The 19,356-nt window shown below is 43.7% G+C and overlaps 1 protein-coding gene across 4 annotated transcripts; it reads left to right on the forward strand.

Moving 5' to 3' along the window:
- Positions 1 to 234: 234 nt before the first annotated feature.
- Positions 235 to 19,049, forward strand: LOC129820778 (butyrophilin subfamily 2 member A2-like). 4 transcript variants are annotated; one of them, XM_055877738.1, is made up of 6 exons: positions 235 to 485; positions 7,561 to 7,619; positions 15,141 to 15,452; positions 15,603 to 15,914; positions 16,565 to 16,710; positions 16,996 to 19,049. In XM_055877738.1, the coding sequence occupies exons 1-6, from the start codon at positions 472 to 474 to the stop codon at positions 17,053 to 17,055; spliced, it is 903 nt and encodes a 300-aa protein (XP_055733713.1). In that variant the 5' UTR covers positions 235 to 471; the 3' UTR covers positions 17,056 to 19,049. The 4 variants fall into 4 exon arrangements, with proteins under 4 accessions (XP_055733713.1, XP_055733716.1, XP_055733715.1 ...); XM_055877741.1 differs by having other exon boundaries at positions 15,366 to 15,452; XM_055877740.1 differs by having other exon boundaries at positions 236 to 485; positions 17,002 to 19,049.
- The last annotated feature ends 307 nt before the right edge of the window (positions 19,050 to 19,356 follow it).

The following is a 19,356-nucleotide window of genomic DNA, read 5'->3' on the forward strand; positions in this document are numbered from 1 at the left end:
ATATTTTGGGACTACCAAGAAATGTATTAGTGAATTATATGAATCATGGATTGAACTGCATCCATCTATTCTGCCAACAATGCCTTACTGTATGTCATGGAATTATGTGTAAAATATAACCTATTTTTAAAACCTCGTGTAAAGGTGTTCTTTAAGAGCAATCGCTCTGGGCGTTCGTTAATTCAGAGCGTTATCAGATTGTCCGGTCATAAATTCTGAGCGTTTCGCTCTTGGAGCATTCAGTGAGCGCACACTGGAAACTAGCTGAGGAGTAGGAATGATCCGAGCGTTCTGATCTCAACGGCAGTCAAATACACAAGCTAATTGCCCAATTTCTGGAACCGTGACGTCAAAGGAAAAAAATTCGACAGTTGACACTGCTGACTTTCACTCTTTCCACGTTTGCCGTCCATCGCGGATTCACGGCAAACTTTGATCTCCTGCTTACATTCATTATAATTTCTTCAGAAAATGGAAAACTATAGGTAAGTTAATGATAATATGTTCATGCAATATACTTTGACTAGAACGGTAGTAAGAAATGGGAGTGAATTTAATGTATTATGTGTGTAAGAAATGGAAGTGAATTTAATGTATTATGTGTGGGCGGAGGGAATTAAGCTATGATTCATATTTCACATCACAAAACATTATTCACTTCATTTTAAGGGGTCTTTATTACAGTGTGAATACACGTCTTGTAGTTAATTGTCATTACAACATGTAACTAACTGGTGTTAATTGCAGTGTGTAATTACAGGGGTTTTAACAACAAATGTTTGTTACCATGCTTGTCACAAATTCACAGATTTAGTGTTTAGTTTCATAACTGCATCCGATTAATTAATAACTGTTACAAGCTTTTAATATCATGTGGACAGATACACTGGGTGTCCAATATTACAAGGGTTGGGGGGTCAATAGGCTCTAATTACCTACCAGTGAATGTGCACTCTTCAAAATCTCTTCAAAGTCGTTGCTAGCACATGCCCCCAAAAAGTGTACCATGTGGGTTAACTTAGTTGTTACATTACAACCTTATTATAAATAGGATTTTTTTTAAATCCCCCTCATCAATCTACACACAATACCCCATAATGACAAAGCAAAAACAGGATTTTAGACATTTTTGAAGAAGAAAAACAAAACTATGAAATATCACATTTACATAAGTATTCAGACCATTTACTCAGTACTTTGAAGCACCTTTGACAGTGATTACAGCCTTGAGTCTTCTTGGGTATGCAGCATTGTTGCACAGCTTTTTCCAAGTCTCTCCAGAGATGTTCAATCGGGTTCATGTCCGGGCTCTGACTGGGCCACTCAAGGAGAGAGAGACTTGTCCCGAAGCCACTCCTGAGTTGTCTTAGATGTGTGCTTAGGGTTGTTGTCTTAATGGAAGGTGAACCTTTGCCCCAGTCTGAGGTCCTCAAAGCAGGTTTTCATCAAGGATCTCTCTGTACTTTGCTCCGTTCATCTTTCCTTCGATCCTGACTTGTCTCCCAGTCCCTGCCAATGAAAAACATCCTTCACCATAGGGATGGTGCCAGGTTTCCTCCAGATGTGACGCTTGGCATTCAGGCCAAAGAGTTCAATCTTGGTTTCATCAGACCATAGAATGTTGTTTAGGTGCCTTATAGGAAACCAAATGGGCTGTCATGTGCCTTTTACTGAGGAGTGGCTTCCGTCTGGCTACTCTACCATAATGGCTTGATTGGTGGAGTGCTGCACAGATGGTTGTCCTTCTGTAAGATTCTTCCATCTTCACAGAGGAACTCGGGAGCTCTGTCAGAGTGGCCATCTGGTTCTTGGTCACTTCCCTGATCAAGGCCCTTCTCCCCAGATTGCTCAGTTTGGCCAGGCGGCCAGCCAGTTCAAGGAAGACTCTTGGTGGTTCCAAACTTCTTCCATTTAAGAATGATGGAGGCCACTGTGTTCTTGAGGACCTTCAATGCTTCAGACATTTTTTGGTAACCTTCCCCAGATCTGTGTCTCGACACAATCCTGTCTCGTAGCTCTATGGACAATTCCTTCGACCTCATGGCTTGGTTTTTGCTCTGACATGCACTGTCAACTGTGGGACCTTATGGTGTGTGTGCCTTTCCAAATCATGTCCAATCAATTGAATTTACCACAGGTGGACTCCAATCAAGTTGAAGAAACATCTCAAGGATGATTGATGGAAACAGGATGCACCTGAGCTCAATTTTGAGTCTCATAGCAAAGGTTTGGAATATTTATGAAAATAATGTATATTTTTTTATAAATTTGCTAAAATCTCTAAAAACCTGTTTTCGCTTTGTCATTATGTGTGTAGCTTGATGAGGAAAACAATTCATTTAAGAATTTAAAATAAGGCTGCAACGTAACAAAATGTGGAAAAAGGGAAGGGGTCTGTAGACTTTCCGATTGCACTGTAGATGCCCTCACCCGCTAGTGACATAATGCTGACTTTACTTTGGTCTGACCCCGCTACAGGCTTTCCAGCAAGAACCAGGCAGATGTGTCCATATTCAGAGGTTTATTCTCTAGTTCACCACCACACATTAGCACACACACACATAGAAGTGATTTTTGTGTGGTTCTAAGGAAAGGCAGAATAAACCATCATTAGGATCCATATACAAGAGGCTAATGAAATATACATACAATAGTAAAGAGATTACGTGATATATATGGCATGCTGTTCTAACAATGGATGCTATAGTATAACTTGCAAACACTTGGATATTCACACAGCAGGAATATAGAAGTACCCAGAGAGAGAAATAGAAGGTCTAGGTACTTAAGATTTATGTCCCTTTCTCAGGCCTGGCAACAGATCTTATCTGATCTTAGAAGGCACTGGTACTAGGCTCCTAGGTCATTAATCAAAGTGCACATGCAAATAGTATTTGTCCCTTCTGGAACCTCTAGAAACTCTGCAATGTTGCCCTCTGATACAGCAGTATCATCTCTAGGCTATACATTGCAGCGGTAACATACAAACAATATAAACCTTGCTGATACACATACTGAGTATTCAGCAATGATAATGACCTTAACACTTATTACAAATGTAGTAATGATAACCACACTAAACCGAGGTAGCATGCACGGGATACACACAAACAATGCTATCATTAGCTGGAAGCTATCAAAATAATATTACTTATCTACAAATATCTAGCGCAGGGCAGCTATAAACAACAAAACGCCTGGAGTGCGTCCAAGCGCCCTGATTGGTTGGATGAACAGAGGCGTGAAGGGTCTGAAGGCCATTCAGATTGAGAGGGCCGGCTTTTTTCTTTTTACAGCCGCCCCTGGATTTCTGGTGGTTATCCACACATCTTAAAAGGCCTCAATGCGGACTTAGTACTGAAAGGGCCTAGTTCTATCCAGCACGACAGGTAGGGCAGAGGGGCAGAACAGCGAAGGGACCAGACAAGGCCGGGTCCAGTCCTAGTGTGCATCTGGCCGAACTAGAAGGGCAGCTGATCACTTTAGAGGACCATGCGGGCCAGTAGGGTACTGGCTCCTGTGTGCATAAGGGTCTTAGGGGCCGCCCCGTGAAGAAGATGCACGGAGACGCAGGGACAGTCCTGTGCCGCCCCATGGAATACCACTGGTATGGCGTTGGATCTTCTGACTCAGCTGGTGCAGGGCAGCTGGGGCCCATCTGTGAGCACTGAGTACAATGCTGGAGGCTGGCTACATTTACATTTTACATTTACGTCATTTAGCAGACGCTCTTATCCAGAGCAACTTACAGTAGTAGTGAGTGCATACATTTTTATACTAGTCCCCCGTGGCTACAGCTGGAGGAGGTAGCTCGCCAATTGCCGTGACGAAATGTGGCATTTCGGCCACAGCTGTCGTTTGCAGCTCACTGGTTGGTGACTCTCTCCCCACTGCTGAAGACGATGGCTCCCATGGTGGAGCAGGTGGGGACCCCTGGGTGAGGCTTATTAGGGATCTGGAGGCAGGTAATGGCTGGGCTCCAGAGACGAGTTCAGGTGGTCTCTCGTGTGGCAAGGGCTGAGGGTCGTCCAAGTCAGGGGGCCTAGCAGGGCAAGAAACTCAGGGCCTGACAGGGCAGGGGACTTGGAACCTATTACTGAGACTGGGGACTACAACCCAGGTATGGAGGGAAGCTGCAAGCCTAGCTGAGCAGGGAACTTTTAGCCTAGCGCTAGTGTAAGTGAATGGGTGCCGGCTGAGGTTGGGGGCTACGAACTGGCTAGGGACAGACTGCATATCTAGAGAAGCAGATAACTCTGAGCCCAGCGGGACAGGAAACCCATGGCCTAGAACAAGGGCAGATGGTTTGGCGTGTAGCACTGAGGGAGCTGACTGCTTGCTGAATGAGGCTGCAGACCAACTGAGGTCAGAGAACCTATTGCCTAGCGGTGCAGTTGACTGAAGGCCGACTAGAGCTGGTGACAGCAAAACTAGAACGGCTGAAGGCTGGGAGCCTAGTGCTGATAGCGTTGGGCCTGACAGGGAAACTGACTCTGGACCTGACATGGTCAACGACTGAGGGCTAGTAGAGCTGGAGAAACTGGTACCTTTGAACCTAGCGGGTCAGGAGCCTGATAACCAACCTGGGCTAGGGACTGAGGGCTGACTAATGCTGTAGATAGCTGACCTAATGCAGCTGGAGACAGGACCTAGTGCTAGGGACTGAGGGCTGAGGACTGAGAACACAACACATGTAACTTGTGGTTTAGCAGGGCAGAAGGCTGTAAGCCTCACGGTCTAGGTGTCTGTGGACTGACTGTTTCTGGAGACAGCAAGGCTAGTGTAGCGAACTTGGGGCCTAGTAAGGCAGGAGGCTTTAAACCTGGTGGGATAGGCAACTGTCTGCCAACTAATGCAGGGGGCTGCGATCTGAGCAGGGTAGGAGACTGCAGACCTGAAGATGGGGCAGATAACTTAGGGCCTAGCATGGCAGGGGGCTTTAAGCCTGGTGGAATAGGATGCTGCATACCCAATAAGGAGGGGTTTGCGGTCCATGCAGGGCAGGATACTTAGGGCCTGGCAGAGCAACAAACGTAGGGGCTACTAGTGCAGGGAACTGTAAACCTAGAGACGGCAGAGGACTGGGGTCTAGCACTATGGCATGAATCAGAACAATGTGAACCTGCAACTAGGGCCAGAAACTGAAGGCCGGGTACTGGCAGAAACTGAGAACTTACCAAGGGGGCAGGATAGACTGGACCTACCGGGAAGGTAGGGAGCTCTAGACTTACTTGAGAGGCAGGAAACTTAAACCCTACAAGAGAAGTAGGGAACTCTAAACCTGACTTTCCCAGGAAGGAGAGTTCCCTTCCCTGACACTACCGGGATGGAAGGGAACTCTGACCCTGTCCAGGAAGGAATGGAACTCTGACACTACCAGGAAGGAAGGGAACTCTGACCCCCTGGGGGAGGCAGGGAACTGGACAACTAGCTCAGGGGGACATCAGGGGTGACTTCTGATGGGTAACCTGCAGTGATGTCTAGCGGGTCCCCTGAGGCAAGGTCTGGAGGTAGAAGGACCCTCAGTGCTGGAACTAGCACGGTGTTGGCAGGCGGGGCTGGAGAAGCCCCAGCTTCCTGGCAGCACTTGACATCTGCAGTAGCTGCAGGCTGTGGCACTATTCTAGGAGCGGGTGAAGAATCCACTGCGGGCTTGGGCCTGGAGCAGGGAGGGGCTCCTGAGGGAGAGCAGGTGGAATCTTTGTGGCTGAAGGTTCCAGGGTAGCAGACAGTCGAACCTCGAGCACCAGAGTGTCTGTCTCGGCCAGCAGGGGGCCCCCACTGGAAGGAGAGGACAACTCTGCAACTGCAGCCAGAACAGGCCCCATGGCAGCGGCTGGCTGTGTCTCCACGACTGGAGCAGGAGTCTACTCAACTGTGGCTAGTCGAGAAGCTGGCTGAGGGGGGTAGGGTGCAGACATAGGTGTCATGGACTGTGCACTCTGGAGTTGCCTTTATCTGATGGGGAGCTGGGCCGCCCTGGACAGCAGAAGCGGACCTGGCGATCTGTTGGGTTGGGAGGACCTAACAGGACGTCGGTCAAAATAACCTTTTTGTGCAGCTCATGAAACATAGGACCAACACTTTTTATGTGGTGTTTATATTTTTCTTCGGTATATGGCATGCTGTTCTAACAATGGATGCTATAGTATAACATGCAAACACTTGGATATTCACACAGCAGGAATATATACAGTATGTAGCCAGAGAGAGAAATAGAAGGCCTAGGCACTTAAGATGTATGGCCTTCAAGCCTCCCGAGTGGTGCTGCGGTCTAAGGCACTGCGTCACTACAGATCCTGGTTCAATCCCAGGCTGTGTTGTAGCCGGCCGCGATCGGGAGACCCATGAGGCGGCGCACAATTGGCCCAGCGTCGTCCGGGTTAGGGGAGGGTTTCGCCGGCTGGATTGTCCTTGTCCCATCACGATCTAGCAACTCCTGTGGCGGGCCGGGCGCAGTGCACGCTGACACGGTCGCCAGGTGTACGGTGTTTCCTCCGACACATTGGTGCAGCTGGCTTCCGGGTTAAGCGAGCATTGTGTCAAGAAGCAAGATGCGGTTTGGCGGCTTCGTGTTTTGGAGGACGCACGGCTCTGTTTTAGAGGACGCATGGGACAAGAATGTAACTACCAATTGGGGAGAAAAAGGGGTACAAATTAAATTTAAATAAATAATATTAATAAAAAAATATTTAAAAAAATACTCAAATTAAAAATAACAACAACAAAAAATAAATATTTATGGCCCTCTCTTAGGCCTGACTACAGATCTTATCCGATCTAAAAAGGCACTGTTACTAGGCTCCTAGGCCGTAAATCAAAGTGCACATGCAGATGGGATTTGGCCATTCTAGAACCTCTAGAAACTCTGCAATGTTGCCCTTTAATACAGCAGTATCATCTAAGGCTATACATTGCAGCGGTAACATACAAACAATTTAAACCGGCTAACCACACTAACCCGAGGTAGCATGCATGCAAATGGACGCACACAACACTTTAGTAAGGAAACAACATGTCACCTGCCATCTTTCTCAAGACGGCAGGTGAACACGCTCTAACTTGGTGTATGAACAGAGGTGTGAAGTGTCTGAAGGCCAATCGGATTGAGAGGGCTGGCCTTTTTTACAATACCCGCACTGTATCTGCGAGCTGTTGGCTAGAGCACACGTGCGATGGAAACCCAATTAACTTGTATTTTTTATTCGGTACATGGGAATTTAACTACAGAAGTAATTTTTATATGTACTACTATAGGTAATTACGCACAGCATTTTACCAGCAACAAGGCAATTTGATGGAAAATGCGCAAGAACATTTGCATATTGTTGTTATGCAGATTTTAGAATATTTGTGTGAAAATCTGTCGCCAATTGGATGGAAACCTAGCTAGTGTCTCCTTTTTACATGTATGTTCTAAACAATATCCTAAATCTAAAGCAATCCACCAATCAGACAATATTAACCCACCACCTATCCTGCAATGCAATTTGTGATTCTATTATGGTTCTTCATGTTAATCAGCAAGCCTCTGACATATGTATCCATTTTCACCTTCAGAACACACATTGTCATGTGGACTGTCCTGTGGTTAGTAGCAGTCTTCCTGTGTGCCTCAGGTAAGTTATTCTCATTGCCTCAATAGAGACATGGTGTAGATGCAAAGTTTAGGAGGGGTAGTAATGGTCAGCAATACATCTCAATTGCTTATAGTGTTATGTTGTCTTAAACTCATGTCTCTTGTTGCAACACATCCTCAACCTCTGTGGATATTCAGTAGATCTTCAACTGAGACATGGTTCTGAGGTGAAGGTTGTTGTTTCTGGTTTCCTCAATGAAGACTGTTTATCAAGCAGAATCTTAATAATTGCAGTTGTCTCTCCTCAAACCTTTTTGTCACACCCACACATTCTCCCACACATCCTCAGTTCTGCTTTCTACTCCCCCTCGTGTGTGTGTGTGTGTGTGTGTGTGTGTGTGTGTGTGTGTGTGTGTGTGTGTGTGTGTGTGTGTGTGTGTGTGTGTGTGTGTGTGTGTGTGTGTGTGTGTGTGTGTGTGTGTGTGTTTAAAGTAACATCCCATTCATCCATCTATGTGTGTGTCAAATCAAATCCAATCTTGTCACATGCTCCAAATATCCTTCCACATGTCACACATCCTCAGTTCTCCTTTCTACTTCCCCTCCTGTGTTTACAGTAACATCCCATTCATCCATCTGAGTGTGTCAAATCAAATCCAATCTAATGTTATTTGTCACATGCGCTGAATACAACAGCTGTAGACCTTACCGTGAAATGCTTACTTACCAGCCCTAAACCAACAATGCAGTTTACTAAATATTTAGTAAATAAAATAAAAAAGTAACACAATAAAATAACAATAATGAGGCTATATACACATGGGTATCAGTATCGAGTCAATGTGCGGGGGTACAGGCTAGTTGAGGAGTTTGTGTCTGTTTACAGTAACATCTCAGTCATCCATCTACGAGTTTGTGTTTACAGTAAAATCCCAGTCATACATCTACAATACTTATTATTTTCACATGCACGTATACACTTCTCTTTGTATATCAAGCAGGCCCACACACATTGTCCTTTGAGAGAGAAAGATATCACTTTTGCTATTGCTGCTTGACAGCTTCAGGACAAGAAGAGACTTGATCAGCAGAGAGTTGTTTACGCCGAATGGGAAACATTTTTTTAAATCTTTTTTTTATATGTTTATATTGGACAAATTCAGCCTGGGTCTTGCCAGGACACACAGCGAGCCCTGCCACAGGCATCCTGTGTAACACAGCTGAAGTCAAGCCTGGGTGGGGGGGGGCTTGACTTACTACAAGTTTAGATAGCTGTCCGCTAGACAAACTTACCAATCTAAAAACATTTAGCTGACAGGGGCTAATTGAGTGACTGTTGATGCACAACCAAATTCCGAAATTGCACCTTGTATATTCTATTATTCTAACTCTCAACAGTAAGTTGAGACCCCAACTGAGTTCCTGTGTGTGAAACTGGTCCGCGGGCCTACAGAAGGGGGGCCGCATGCCAGTTGCCCATCCCTGCTCTAGGCCATTGTCATAGTCCTGGAGGGCCGATGCCGCTCGTTTTATAGTCAATAAATCCATGAATTCCCTTAACCAAATGTCCATGCTAAGCACTGAGGTTTACACTCTTTCCAATTCATAAGTATTGTCCGTTTGACTGTTAGGAAGGCCAATGCAATGATACGTTGCGTGGTTCTAGGTTGGATATTGTCTACCCTACTTCCTAACAGGCACACCACAAGACAAAGTGGGATACATACACTCAACATATAATCTACATCAGGCAAATCTTTTAACGACTGGACATTTCCAAAACAGATTCATTGGTGTACCAACCTCACCGCAGCCATGCCAACACAAATCTGAAAGGCTTTGATCCATGTTTTTCAACCTGTGAAGTGTGATATAATCCCTGTGCAAGTCCTACATTTTAATAATTGTATACCTTAGACAGTTGGATATGGATGTTGTGTTTTTCCATATTGCATCCCACTGTGCTGCGGTGAGAGATATACCCAAGTCCTGTTCCTAGTGTATCGGAGTAGGGATGTTGCTGTTAAAGGAGGAGAGGCCAATGGGCTTGTATAAGGCGGAAACCATTCCTTTCCCATTAGCAGCATCCCTCAGTTTGTTGTCCACCACACTTTTAGATCCCACATCAATACCCTTTGAAGAAATACATTTTATTATTGACTTGAGCTGTAAATAGGGTGGAAATGCTATATCATTCAGGCCAAACTCTGCAATCAACTTTTTAAATGGTATGATATCACCATCCCTTACGACCTGCCCCACCTGACTGATGTTTTGGCATTGCCAGGTAATATTTGCCAATGTCTGTTTCCCAGCAGTAAACAAGGGGTTGTTCCCTATTGGACATGAAGGGAGGGATGCTCCATTGATAGATAACCTTTTATGAAGCATCTTTGCCACTGCACATGGAAACTCCAGTAGTAGGTTATTTATCTTACAGTGGATCTTGGGGTAATACCGTAGTGATAAGGAGATTGACTTATGTTCTGTCACAGTTTTCTCCTCTAGCCACTCCCAGCTGCCTGCTATTGTCCCATTTCTATTCCCCCATGACAATAGGTATATTGCATTACAAAACAAGTAATACTAATAAACATCAGGAACACCTAATCCACCCTTGCTTCTTGACATGGACAGTTTTTATGGTTAATTCTTGGTTTCTTCTCTTTCCACAACAAGCCAGAAAATAAACTACGTATCTCTTTAAACCAGTACTGAGGGAACTGAAGTGGTATAGCTGACTTAAGGAACGATAGTCTAGGGAGTATGTTCATCTTTATCACTGCTCTACCCCATAGTGATGAAGGTAAATCTGTCCATCTCTTAATCTCAACCCTAACGGTTTTTAGGAAACCTGGTCCATATAGATCAACTATCTTACTGATCGGTGACCTGATATTTATCCCTAGGAATTTCATACCTTGTGGTTTTCATATGAAGGGAGGTGTGGTTCAGAGGAATATCCTCACTCTTACTCTAATTCACTTTATATCCAGAAAATTGGTCAAATCCTCTTATAAGCTGTAGCACCTCGGTAAGGAACAGCTGGGATGTGAAGGTGTTATTAAGATATCATCAGTGTATAGGTTGGTTTTCAAGTCATGACCATGTTATGTGTGATGATTGTGAGGTGCTATACAAATTTGACAGACACAAGATGGGGACTTCAAATAGGCCTATTGCACATCAAGAGAACTGTAGCCTACAGATGGGTTTAATGGAAACTGAAATCTGGACACTGACTGTAGGTCTATAACCTCTCACATAGCCTTAGTTTTAACTCCTGCAGAATTAAGCATTTATTGCAGTAAAATTTTACACCAAATGTAGGCAAATATTTGACTTGGCAACAGGAGAGGAAAAATATGATTTATTTCCTTCAGCATCTTGAGAGAATGCAAATGCACCTATACAGACGTTATGTAGGGGTCACCTATACAGACGTTATGTAGGGGTCACCTATACAGACGTTATGTAGGGGTCACCTATACAGACGTTATGTAGGGGTCACCTATACAGACGTTATGTAGGGGTCACCTATACAGACGTTATGTAGGGGTCACCTATACAGACGTTATGTAGGGGTCACCTATACAGACGTTATGTAGGGGTCACCTATACAGACGTTATGTAGGGGTCACCTATACTCCCTCTCCGGCACCAAAGGGGAGCATCATGGAGTGTTTTTTTGTGTGTGTTGGAAGGTGACGTCGGATCAGAGTTTACACACCAATCATTTTTTTTACCACTACATCACTGTCTAGCGGTAGACCTATTTGAAGTTCATGGTAAGGGTGACCATCCCGTTTTCCCCGGGACAATTTCAGCCCTATTTCAGGTGTCCCGACTTTTCAGGTTACAAAAAAGGTAAATTTGTCAGTTTGACGCATCAATTAATATAGGCCTAATCAATGGCAATCGCCGAATGTCATTAGGCACACATTTTGGTGTTTTGTAAACACCCAATAGAGACCCCCCCTATTTGAAATCCTATGCAGTCTTGTCTGTTGTTTTGTAGTTTGATAATGAGCTTTGTAATTTATGCTTTGGTGTAATTGTTATGCATTGAAATCTCAACACTAATATTCAACCTTAAATTTTGGGTTAAGTTTTTTTGGAGGGGAGGATGGTTGAGGTGAGGAGGAGGATTATTTAAGATACTGTTTGAAGAGGTAAGGTTTCAAATAAAATCAAATTTTATTTGTCACATGCGTCGAATACAACAGGTACAATACAAATACAACAACGTTACTGTGAAATGCTTAGTTACAAGCACTTAACTATTATTTTTGGCTAAGAAAATATTTACGAAATAACAATAACGAGGCTATATACAGGGGGTACCATTACCGATTTCAATGTATGGGGGTAGAGGTTTGTCACGATCCTCTTCCTGGAAATGACTGGACCAAAGCGCAGCGTGGTACGTGTTCATGATATTTTATTAAATCAGAACAATTGAACAAAAATAACAAAGAGAAAAACGAACAGTTCTGTAAGGTAACTAAACTATACAGAAAACAACTACCCACAAAACACAGGTGGGAAAAGGCTGCCTAAGTATGATTCCCAATCAGAGACAACGATAGACAGCTGCCTCTGATTGAGAACCACACCCGGCCAAACACAAAGAAATAGAAAACATAGAAATAAAGAAACTAGAATGCCCAACCTAGTCACAAGGTTGACAAGGGCGTGACAAGGTTAGTGGAGTTAATTTAGGCAATATGTACAATAAGGTAGGTGTAAAATGACTATGCATAGAGAATAAACAGCGAGTAGCAGCAGCGTTTTAAAAATAAATAAATAAATACATTTAAAAAGGGGGGGGGGGGCAATGCAAATAGTCCAGGTAGCCATTTGATTAGCTGTTCAGCAGTCTTTTGGCTTGGGGGTAGAAGCTGTTAAGAAGCCTTTTGGACCTAGACCTGGCGCTCTGGTACCGCTTACCGTGTGGTAGCAGAGAGAACAGTCTATGACTAGGGTGGCTGGAGTCTTTGACCATTTTTAGAGCCTTCCTCTGACACCACCTGGTATAGAGTTTGTTTTTGGAAGATGGGAAGGGACTCTGCAGTCCTAGCTTCAAGGGGAAGCTGGTTCCACCCTTGGGGTGCTTGGACTAAGCTGAGCGGGGTGACATGAGAGAACTTGGGAAGGTTGAAAACCAAGCAGGCTGCAGCATTTTGGATAAGTTGCTGGGGGTTTGATGGCATAAGAGGAGCCCAGCCAACAGCGAGTTGCAGTAATCCAGACGGGAGAGGACAACTGCCTGGATTAGGACCTGCGCCACTTCCTGTGTGAGATAGGGTCGTACTCTACGGATGTTGTAGAGCATGAACCTGGAGGAGCGGGTCACTGCTTTGATGTTTACAGAGAACGACAGGGTGTTGTCCAGGGTCACGCCAAGGTTCTTTGCACTCTGGGAGTGTCGACACTGGAGTTGTCAACCTTGATGGAGAGGTCTCTGAGTGCGCAGGCCCTCCCCGGGAGGAAGAGCACTTCAAGGTTGCGCTTAAGGCGGTGAGCCAACATCCAAGTTAAGATATCTGCCAGGCCTTCAGAGATGTGTGTTGCCACCTGGGTGTCAGAAGTGGGGAAGGGGGGAAATGCGTGTTATCCGCATAGCAATGATAGGAGAGACCATGTGAGGATATGACGGAGCCGTGTGACTTATAGAGAAAAGAGGAGAGGGCCTAGAACCGAGCCCTGGGGGACACCAGTGGTGAGAGAGAGAAAGGGAAACAAAGTAGTGATCAGAGACCTGGAGGGGGGTTGCAGTGAGATTAGTAGGTGAGTACCCTCAAGTAAAGATGAGGTCAAGCATATTGCCTGCCTTGTGAGTTGGAGGGGATTGGGGAAATGTGAGGTCAAAAGAGGCAAGGAGGGGAAATAGTTGGAAAGAAATGAATCGAAGGCCGACGTCATGAGGTTATGTGTTTAAAGTAATAACCTGTCATCATTTCTAATCTCTCAAAACATGAAATGTCAAATATGATCTCATACATCACCTGCACCGCCAGCTAAGAGAAACAAGAGTCTCTGGTCGGATTAAACCAAGATTGAAATCTTTGGCCTGAATGCCAAGTGTCACGTCTGGAGGAAACCTTGCACCATCCCTATGTTGAAGCATGGTGGTGGCAGCATCATGCTGTGGGGGTATTTTTCAATGGCAGGGACTGGGACACAGTCAGGATCGAGGCAAAGCTGAATGGAGCAAAGTACAGAGAGATCGTTGATGAAAACCTGCTCCAGAGCGCTCAGGACCTCAGACTGGGGTGAAGGTTCACCTTCCAACAGGACAACGACCCTAAGCACACAGCCAAGACAACGCAGTAGTGGCTTCGGGACAAGTCTTTGAATGTCTTTGAGTGGCCCAGCCAGAGCCCGGACTTGAACCGGATCAAACATATCTGGTGAGATCTGAAAATAGCTGTGCAGTAACACTTCCCATCCAACCTGACAGAGCTTGAGAGGATCTGCAGAGAAGAATGGGAGAAACTCCCCAAATACAGGTGTGCCAGGCTTGTAGTGTCATACCCAAGAAGACTCGAGGCTGTAATCGCTGCCAAAGGTTCTTCAACAAAGTACTGAGTAAAGGGTCTGAATACTTATGTAAATGTAATATTATGTATTTTTTAAAACCTGTTTTTGCTTTGTCATTATGGGGTATTGTGTGTAGATTGATAAGGGGGGGGGGGGGGGGGGGGGGGGGGGGCGATTTAATCAATTTTAGAATAAAAATACTTAACAATGTGGGAAAAGTAATGGGGTCTGAATACTTTCCGAAGTCACGGTAAACATTCAGAATCCTATTTTCCCTAAACCTGACCGTAACTTTAACCCCAAAATCTAATCTTAACCCTAACTCCTAAACCTAATTCTATCCCTAACACTAATTCTACCTTAACCCACTAGAAATAACATTTGAGCTTGTGGGGACTAACAAAATGTGTTTGTGTTAGTTTACTATTCCTGTGTGGCATATACCCACAAGTATAGTTAAACACGTCCATAGATGGATGACTGGGATTTCACTGTAAACATACACACACTCAGTTCTCCTTTCTACTCCTCCTGTGTATGTGTGTGTTTACAGTGAAATCCCAGTCATCCATCTATGGACGTGTTTAACTATACTTGCGGGAGAAGTAGAAAGGAGAACTGAGGAAGTGTGGATGTGTGTGGGTGTGATAAAAATGTATAGATACAATTGACTAAGTCAGATTTAAGATTCTGCTTGATAAACAGTCTTCATTGAGATATAAAGTGTGTGCGCTTGTGTGTGTGTGTGTGTGGTTGCAATAATGTGTGGTATCATGTTCATTGGCAAACAACGTGTTGTGATATTGCACAATAACCGTTATGAGAGAAACCACATACCTCCTTTTTAAAGTTTGGTTCTTCTTGTTTACTGTGCTCCTCTGTACCAAGGGGAGATTTTGTTGTTGTTGCCATTTCTCAATGGTTTTTCTTATCTTGTTAAAGACCAATGCAACTTCCCTAAAACAATATTGAAATTAACCTTGAACCTGCTCAACTGGGCTTTAAAAAAATATTCTAGCCCATTTGGAGCCGCTCCAAGCTATTGTGGGACAAAACGTCCTCCTGCAATGCCCCTGCAAGAAGAGAAACGAGAGAATGGACATTAAATGGCAGTTAGAAGACCATACCACCGTGCTTCACCACAGTGGAAGACATAACATCACAAGCATCGGGGAGGGATATCAAAACAGGGTCAGTCTCTTTCAGAATGAAGATAAGGACAACTGTTCCCTGCTCCTCTCAGGCATCACTGTCGCAGACAATGGGATGTACAAATGCTTCTTTCAAACCGAGACTTTGGTCTACATTCACATCACTCTGCATGTGATTGGTAAGACATTTGTTTTGCTTGTTTTTTTTGTTGTTCATTGTCATTCTGCTAATGGTTGATTTATTTGTGTTCTCCCGTCCCCTTTTCTACTTCATAAATGACTCCATTTCAGGCATGCTGTTGTTGATTTATCTCCTCTCTCCTCTCCAGCCAACTACAGTGTCTGTATGTACCAGGTACTAGACCAGGCTTCGGAGGGATCCGGATGGGGAGAGGGGTTCGTGGTGTACCAGTGTAAAGCCAACGGTGGATTCCCAAAGGGCCAGATTCACTGGAAGATGGGTGGACATCCTCTTGTGAACACCTCCAGGAGGGATGAGACCCACCTGGATAACTCTACAGGACTCTACAGTCTGACCAGCAACCTGACCATGGATCAGAGTCAGGGTGAAAAACTGCAGTGTATGGTGGAGAACACAGACCAGGCTTCTAAACTCAACTCCACCTGCAAGGAAAAGCCTGGTGAGTACAGGAGACTAGTGACACCAGTAGCCATAACACTGCAGCAGTAAATCATGGTACTGTAGTTAGGGTCAGGAGTTTCAGTCCCATAGTGATTTCATTGAAGAATGTTGGTTAGAGTCTCAGCTTGTACCCAAAAATCCCAAAACATCTGCATAGGAATGCATGAGAATGAAAAGCTAGGAGAGGGTGCATGCGTATGTGTGTGAAAGTGCATGAGGGTGGGGCAATCTAGGGGCAAGCACAGGCATAAATACAGAAAAGGAAAAACAAACTCTAAGCTAGAGTGAAACTACAGAGAAACAACAGCGTTATCTTTGGGACTAAACTATTAGCATTACCAATGTGTAGATAATAGTGTTTCCTCTGACTGAACACAAATGTTTGGATAAAAATGAAGAAGCTGGAATACACAGTGATGTGTTGAAGAGTAGTAGACAAAGAAAGTTACACTGCTGTGACAAATAGGGAGGAAGTTAGTTTCATTTGGAAAACCTTCTCACCACTTGGTCAAGTTACACTAAGAGGTCTGCCTTTTCAAATTCCTCAGCTTTTTGGCCTCTCCGTCTCTCATCTAAAACACGTTTTTGGAGCATTTCATAGTTTGTATTAACTATTTCTAAGTTTTCTGTTTCCTCTCTGCTTTCCAGTGCACATTAGAGAGAGTCTATTTGAGAGTCCTGGTAAAGTAGCAGTAGCAGCAGGTGTGTCTGTCAGCATGGTTGTGATGCTGGTTGCGGGAGTCCTGCTGGTGATCTTCTTACTGGCTAGATGTCACCGGCGTGAAACGTCAACGGTGAGCCCTTGTCCTTATTATACCACTGTGATATGTGTCCAAGTGTTAATGCTGCTTGGATCTAGAAAAAAATGCCAGTATCTGGGCACAAATCAGAGCGCATACTGGCACAAATCAGAGCGCATACTGCAAAGGTGTTCGAATTACAAATAAAAAAAGACTAATAAGACTAACAAACCTCATACCGTACTTGCACATTCAATTTGATATTGATGCACCTAAATAGTGATTGAATAGATACGTTTCAGTCCTTGTGTGTGATTCATGTTTTGTTTTCCCTGGAAGAAGCAGAGAGACACGGAGGAAAGAAGCGTGACCCAGCAGTTGAACATGTATGAACACTGAGTGTGTGGAGCATCTTCTCCCTCTGATACAACAATCTCTCCTCAACTGACGGATGACAAAATGGAGGGATGGTGACTTGCAACAAGACAAACTTAAACTTAAAATAATGCCTGTGTTCAAAGTAGCAATGTGGAGCAGCATTGAGCAATGTATTGTACTGTCATGTCTGAACTATATTCTGTGGCCGTTATGAAACGAGGCAGGAAGTGAAAGAAGTGGAGAACAGCATGATGGGTGAAATGACTGGTCAATGGACTGAACATGAGCTGAACTCAGTAAATGAAGTCCAGAGAAATCCCAAGAAATAAAGTAGACCTAAGGCAGCCTGTATATTGCAATTATAGAGTTTACTAACTACAGGTGCATTCACATTTCTAAGAAGAGAAGCAGATGATACAGGACTACTATAATTAACAGCCATCATGGAAACTCTTGTTACATACATCTACCGCATGTTCCTGCTGTAACCCATTTGAATCATGTTGATAAATCAGGTTGATAATTCATGTTGATAATTCGTTTTCATGTACAGCAGTCATTTCACCATTTAAATGTGAATGTAATTTTCTGAATATGTGAAGAATTTGACATGATCAATGTTTTCATTGCTGCTTATTATTATTATGTAGCTTGCTGTGAAACAAGCATGCCATGGAATGACTAAATCAAAAGATTAGTAACACTTTGGTCCAGGGTCCGTTTTGTTGTATTATTAACCATATTGGTTAAGCTTACAACACAGGAAGAGCTGATCGGAAATCAGGGAAATAAAATGATTTTTTATAGGTCTTGTCCCGAGGGACTAGAGGGACCAGTACAAGTTTCACATCTGTGTTCATATTTATTTTGTGAGAAGACAAAAAAAAAACTACAGACATTATACAAATACACATATATACTATATCCTCCCACCCCTTTCCACCCACATGACCTGCTTATTTGAGTACAAATATCAAAGTAGTGTTTGATATTTGTTGATACTTGGTTGCATGGGTGTTAGGTACAGTGTAGTTAGTCATCATTAAGCAGTAAGAGATTGGCAATACAAGGGATTGGTTTAGATAAAATGCTTGATAGTGATGAAGCCACAGATTGCCAAAAGGAGAACATCTGTTTTAATACTTTTATACCACTTGTATTTTATGCTGTAAGTGACAATACTGGCTGTTTTTCTGTGTGTGAAAGTATTGTTTAGTCGTTTTTATGTGTTTGTAGTGTTGGAAAGCAGCTGAAATTCTCTGCCCTCTTCCCTCTTGGTGTTTCTTTTTCAAATAAACTGTATGTACTGTGAATATGAAATGAGATATTAAATGCCATAATAAACCCTATATTAAAGCACAGCATTGATTGTCACTGCTACGCAGATGATACACAACCTCACATTTCTGTGTCACCAGAGGACTCTAGCTCCACGGATACATTATTAGACTGTTTTAGTGAGTTAAATACTTGGATGGCTCACAACTTCCTCCAGCTAAATCAAGACAAGACCGAGGTACTTATTGTTGGAGCCAGAGCACAGCGAGAGAATCTAGCAGCATATTTTAATTCACAGGCAATAAAGATAAAACACCAGGTAAAAAACCTAAGTGTTATTTTTACATTCTGAAGTAAATTTTGAATCACACATTAGGAATGCGACCAAAATAGTTTTTTACCACCTGAGGAACATTTCGAAGGTGTGGACGTTTCTCTCAGGCTGATACAGAGAGACTCATCCATGCTTTAATTACATTCAGGTTTGACTACTGTAATGCTCTCCTGTCTGGTCTACCAAAGAAAGCCATTGGTCAACTGCAGAACATACAGAATGCTGCAGCATGGGTACTGACCAAGACCAAGACGGAGAGCAAACATTACACCGGTTTTAAGGTCTCTACTGGCTGCCTGTGAGTTCTGTAAAGCACATTGCGTTGCAGTCCATGTCTGAAATGTTCTGTATAAAAAAAGCTTGATTTGATTAAATGTCAAAATAAACGCAATATCAAATGCTACATTCTAATTGTCCCTCTGTCTGAGATTCCCTCTGCCACATTGACTTTAAGAATTTGCTCTTTGCAAGAGTCAATTCAGTTTCAACACTATATTTCCGAGACCAATTGAAACCTCATTAAATTGTTGACTTAACTATGGCATGCCATCAGGTAGGGTAAGTCAAGTAAGTCAACAATTGAATGCGATATCTCAGCTTACTCATCATAAATCAACCTTGGCCTGATTTCTACTAGAGCGGATGGGTATATTGTAGAATAAAGGTTTCACGTTAACCTATACTAGACCTCAGCTAAAAGCTGCAAAAGA

Source organism: Salvelinus fontinalis, chromosome 23, assembly GCF_029448725.1.
Source record: "Salvelinus fontinalis isolate EN_2023a chromosome 23, ASM2944872v1, whole genome shotgun sequence".
NCBI lineage: Eukaryota > Metazoa > Chordata > Actinopteri > Salmoniformes > Salmonidae > Salvelinus > Salvelinus fontinalis.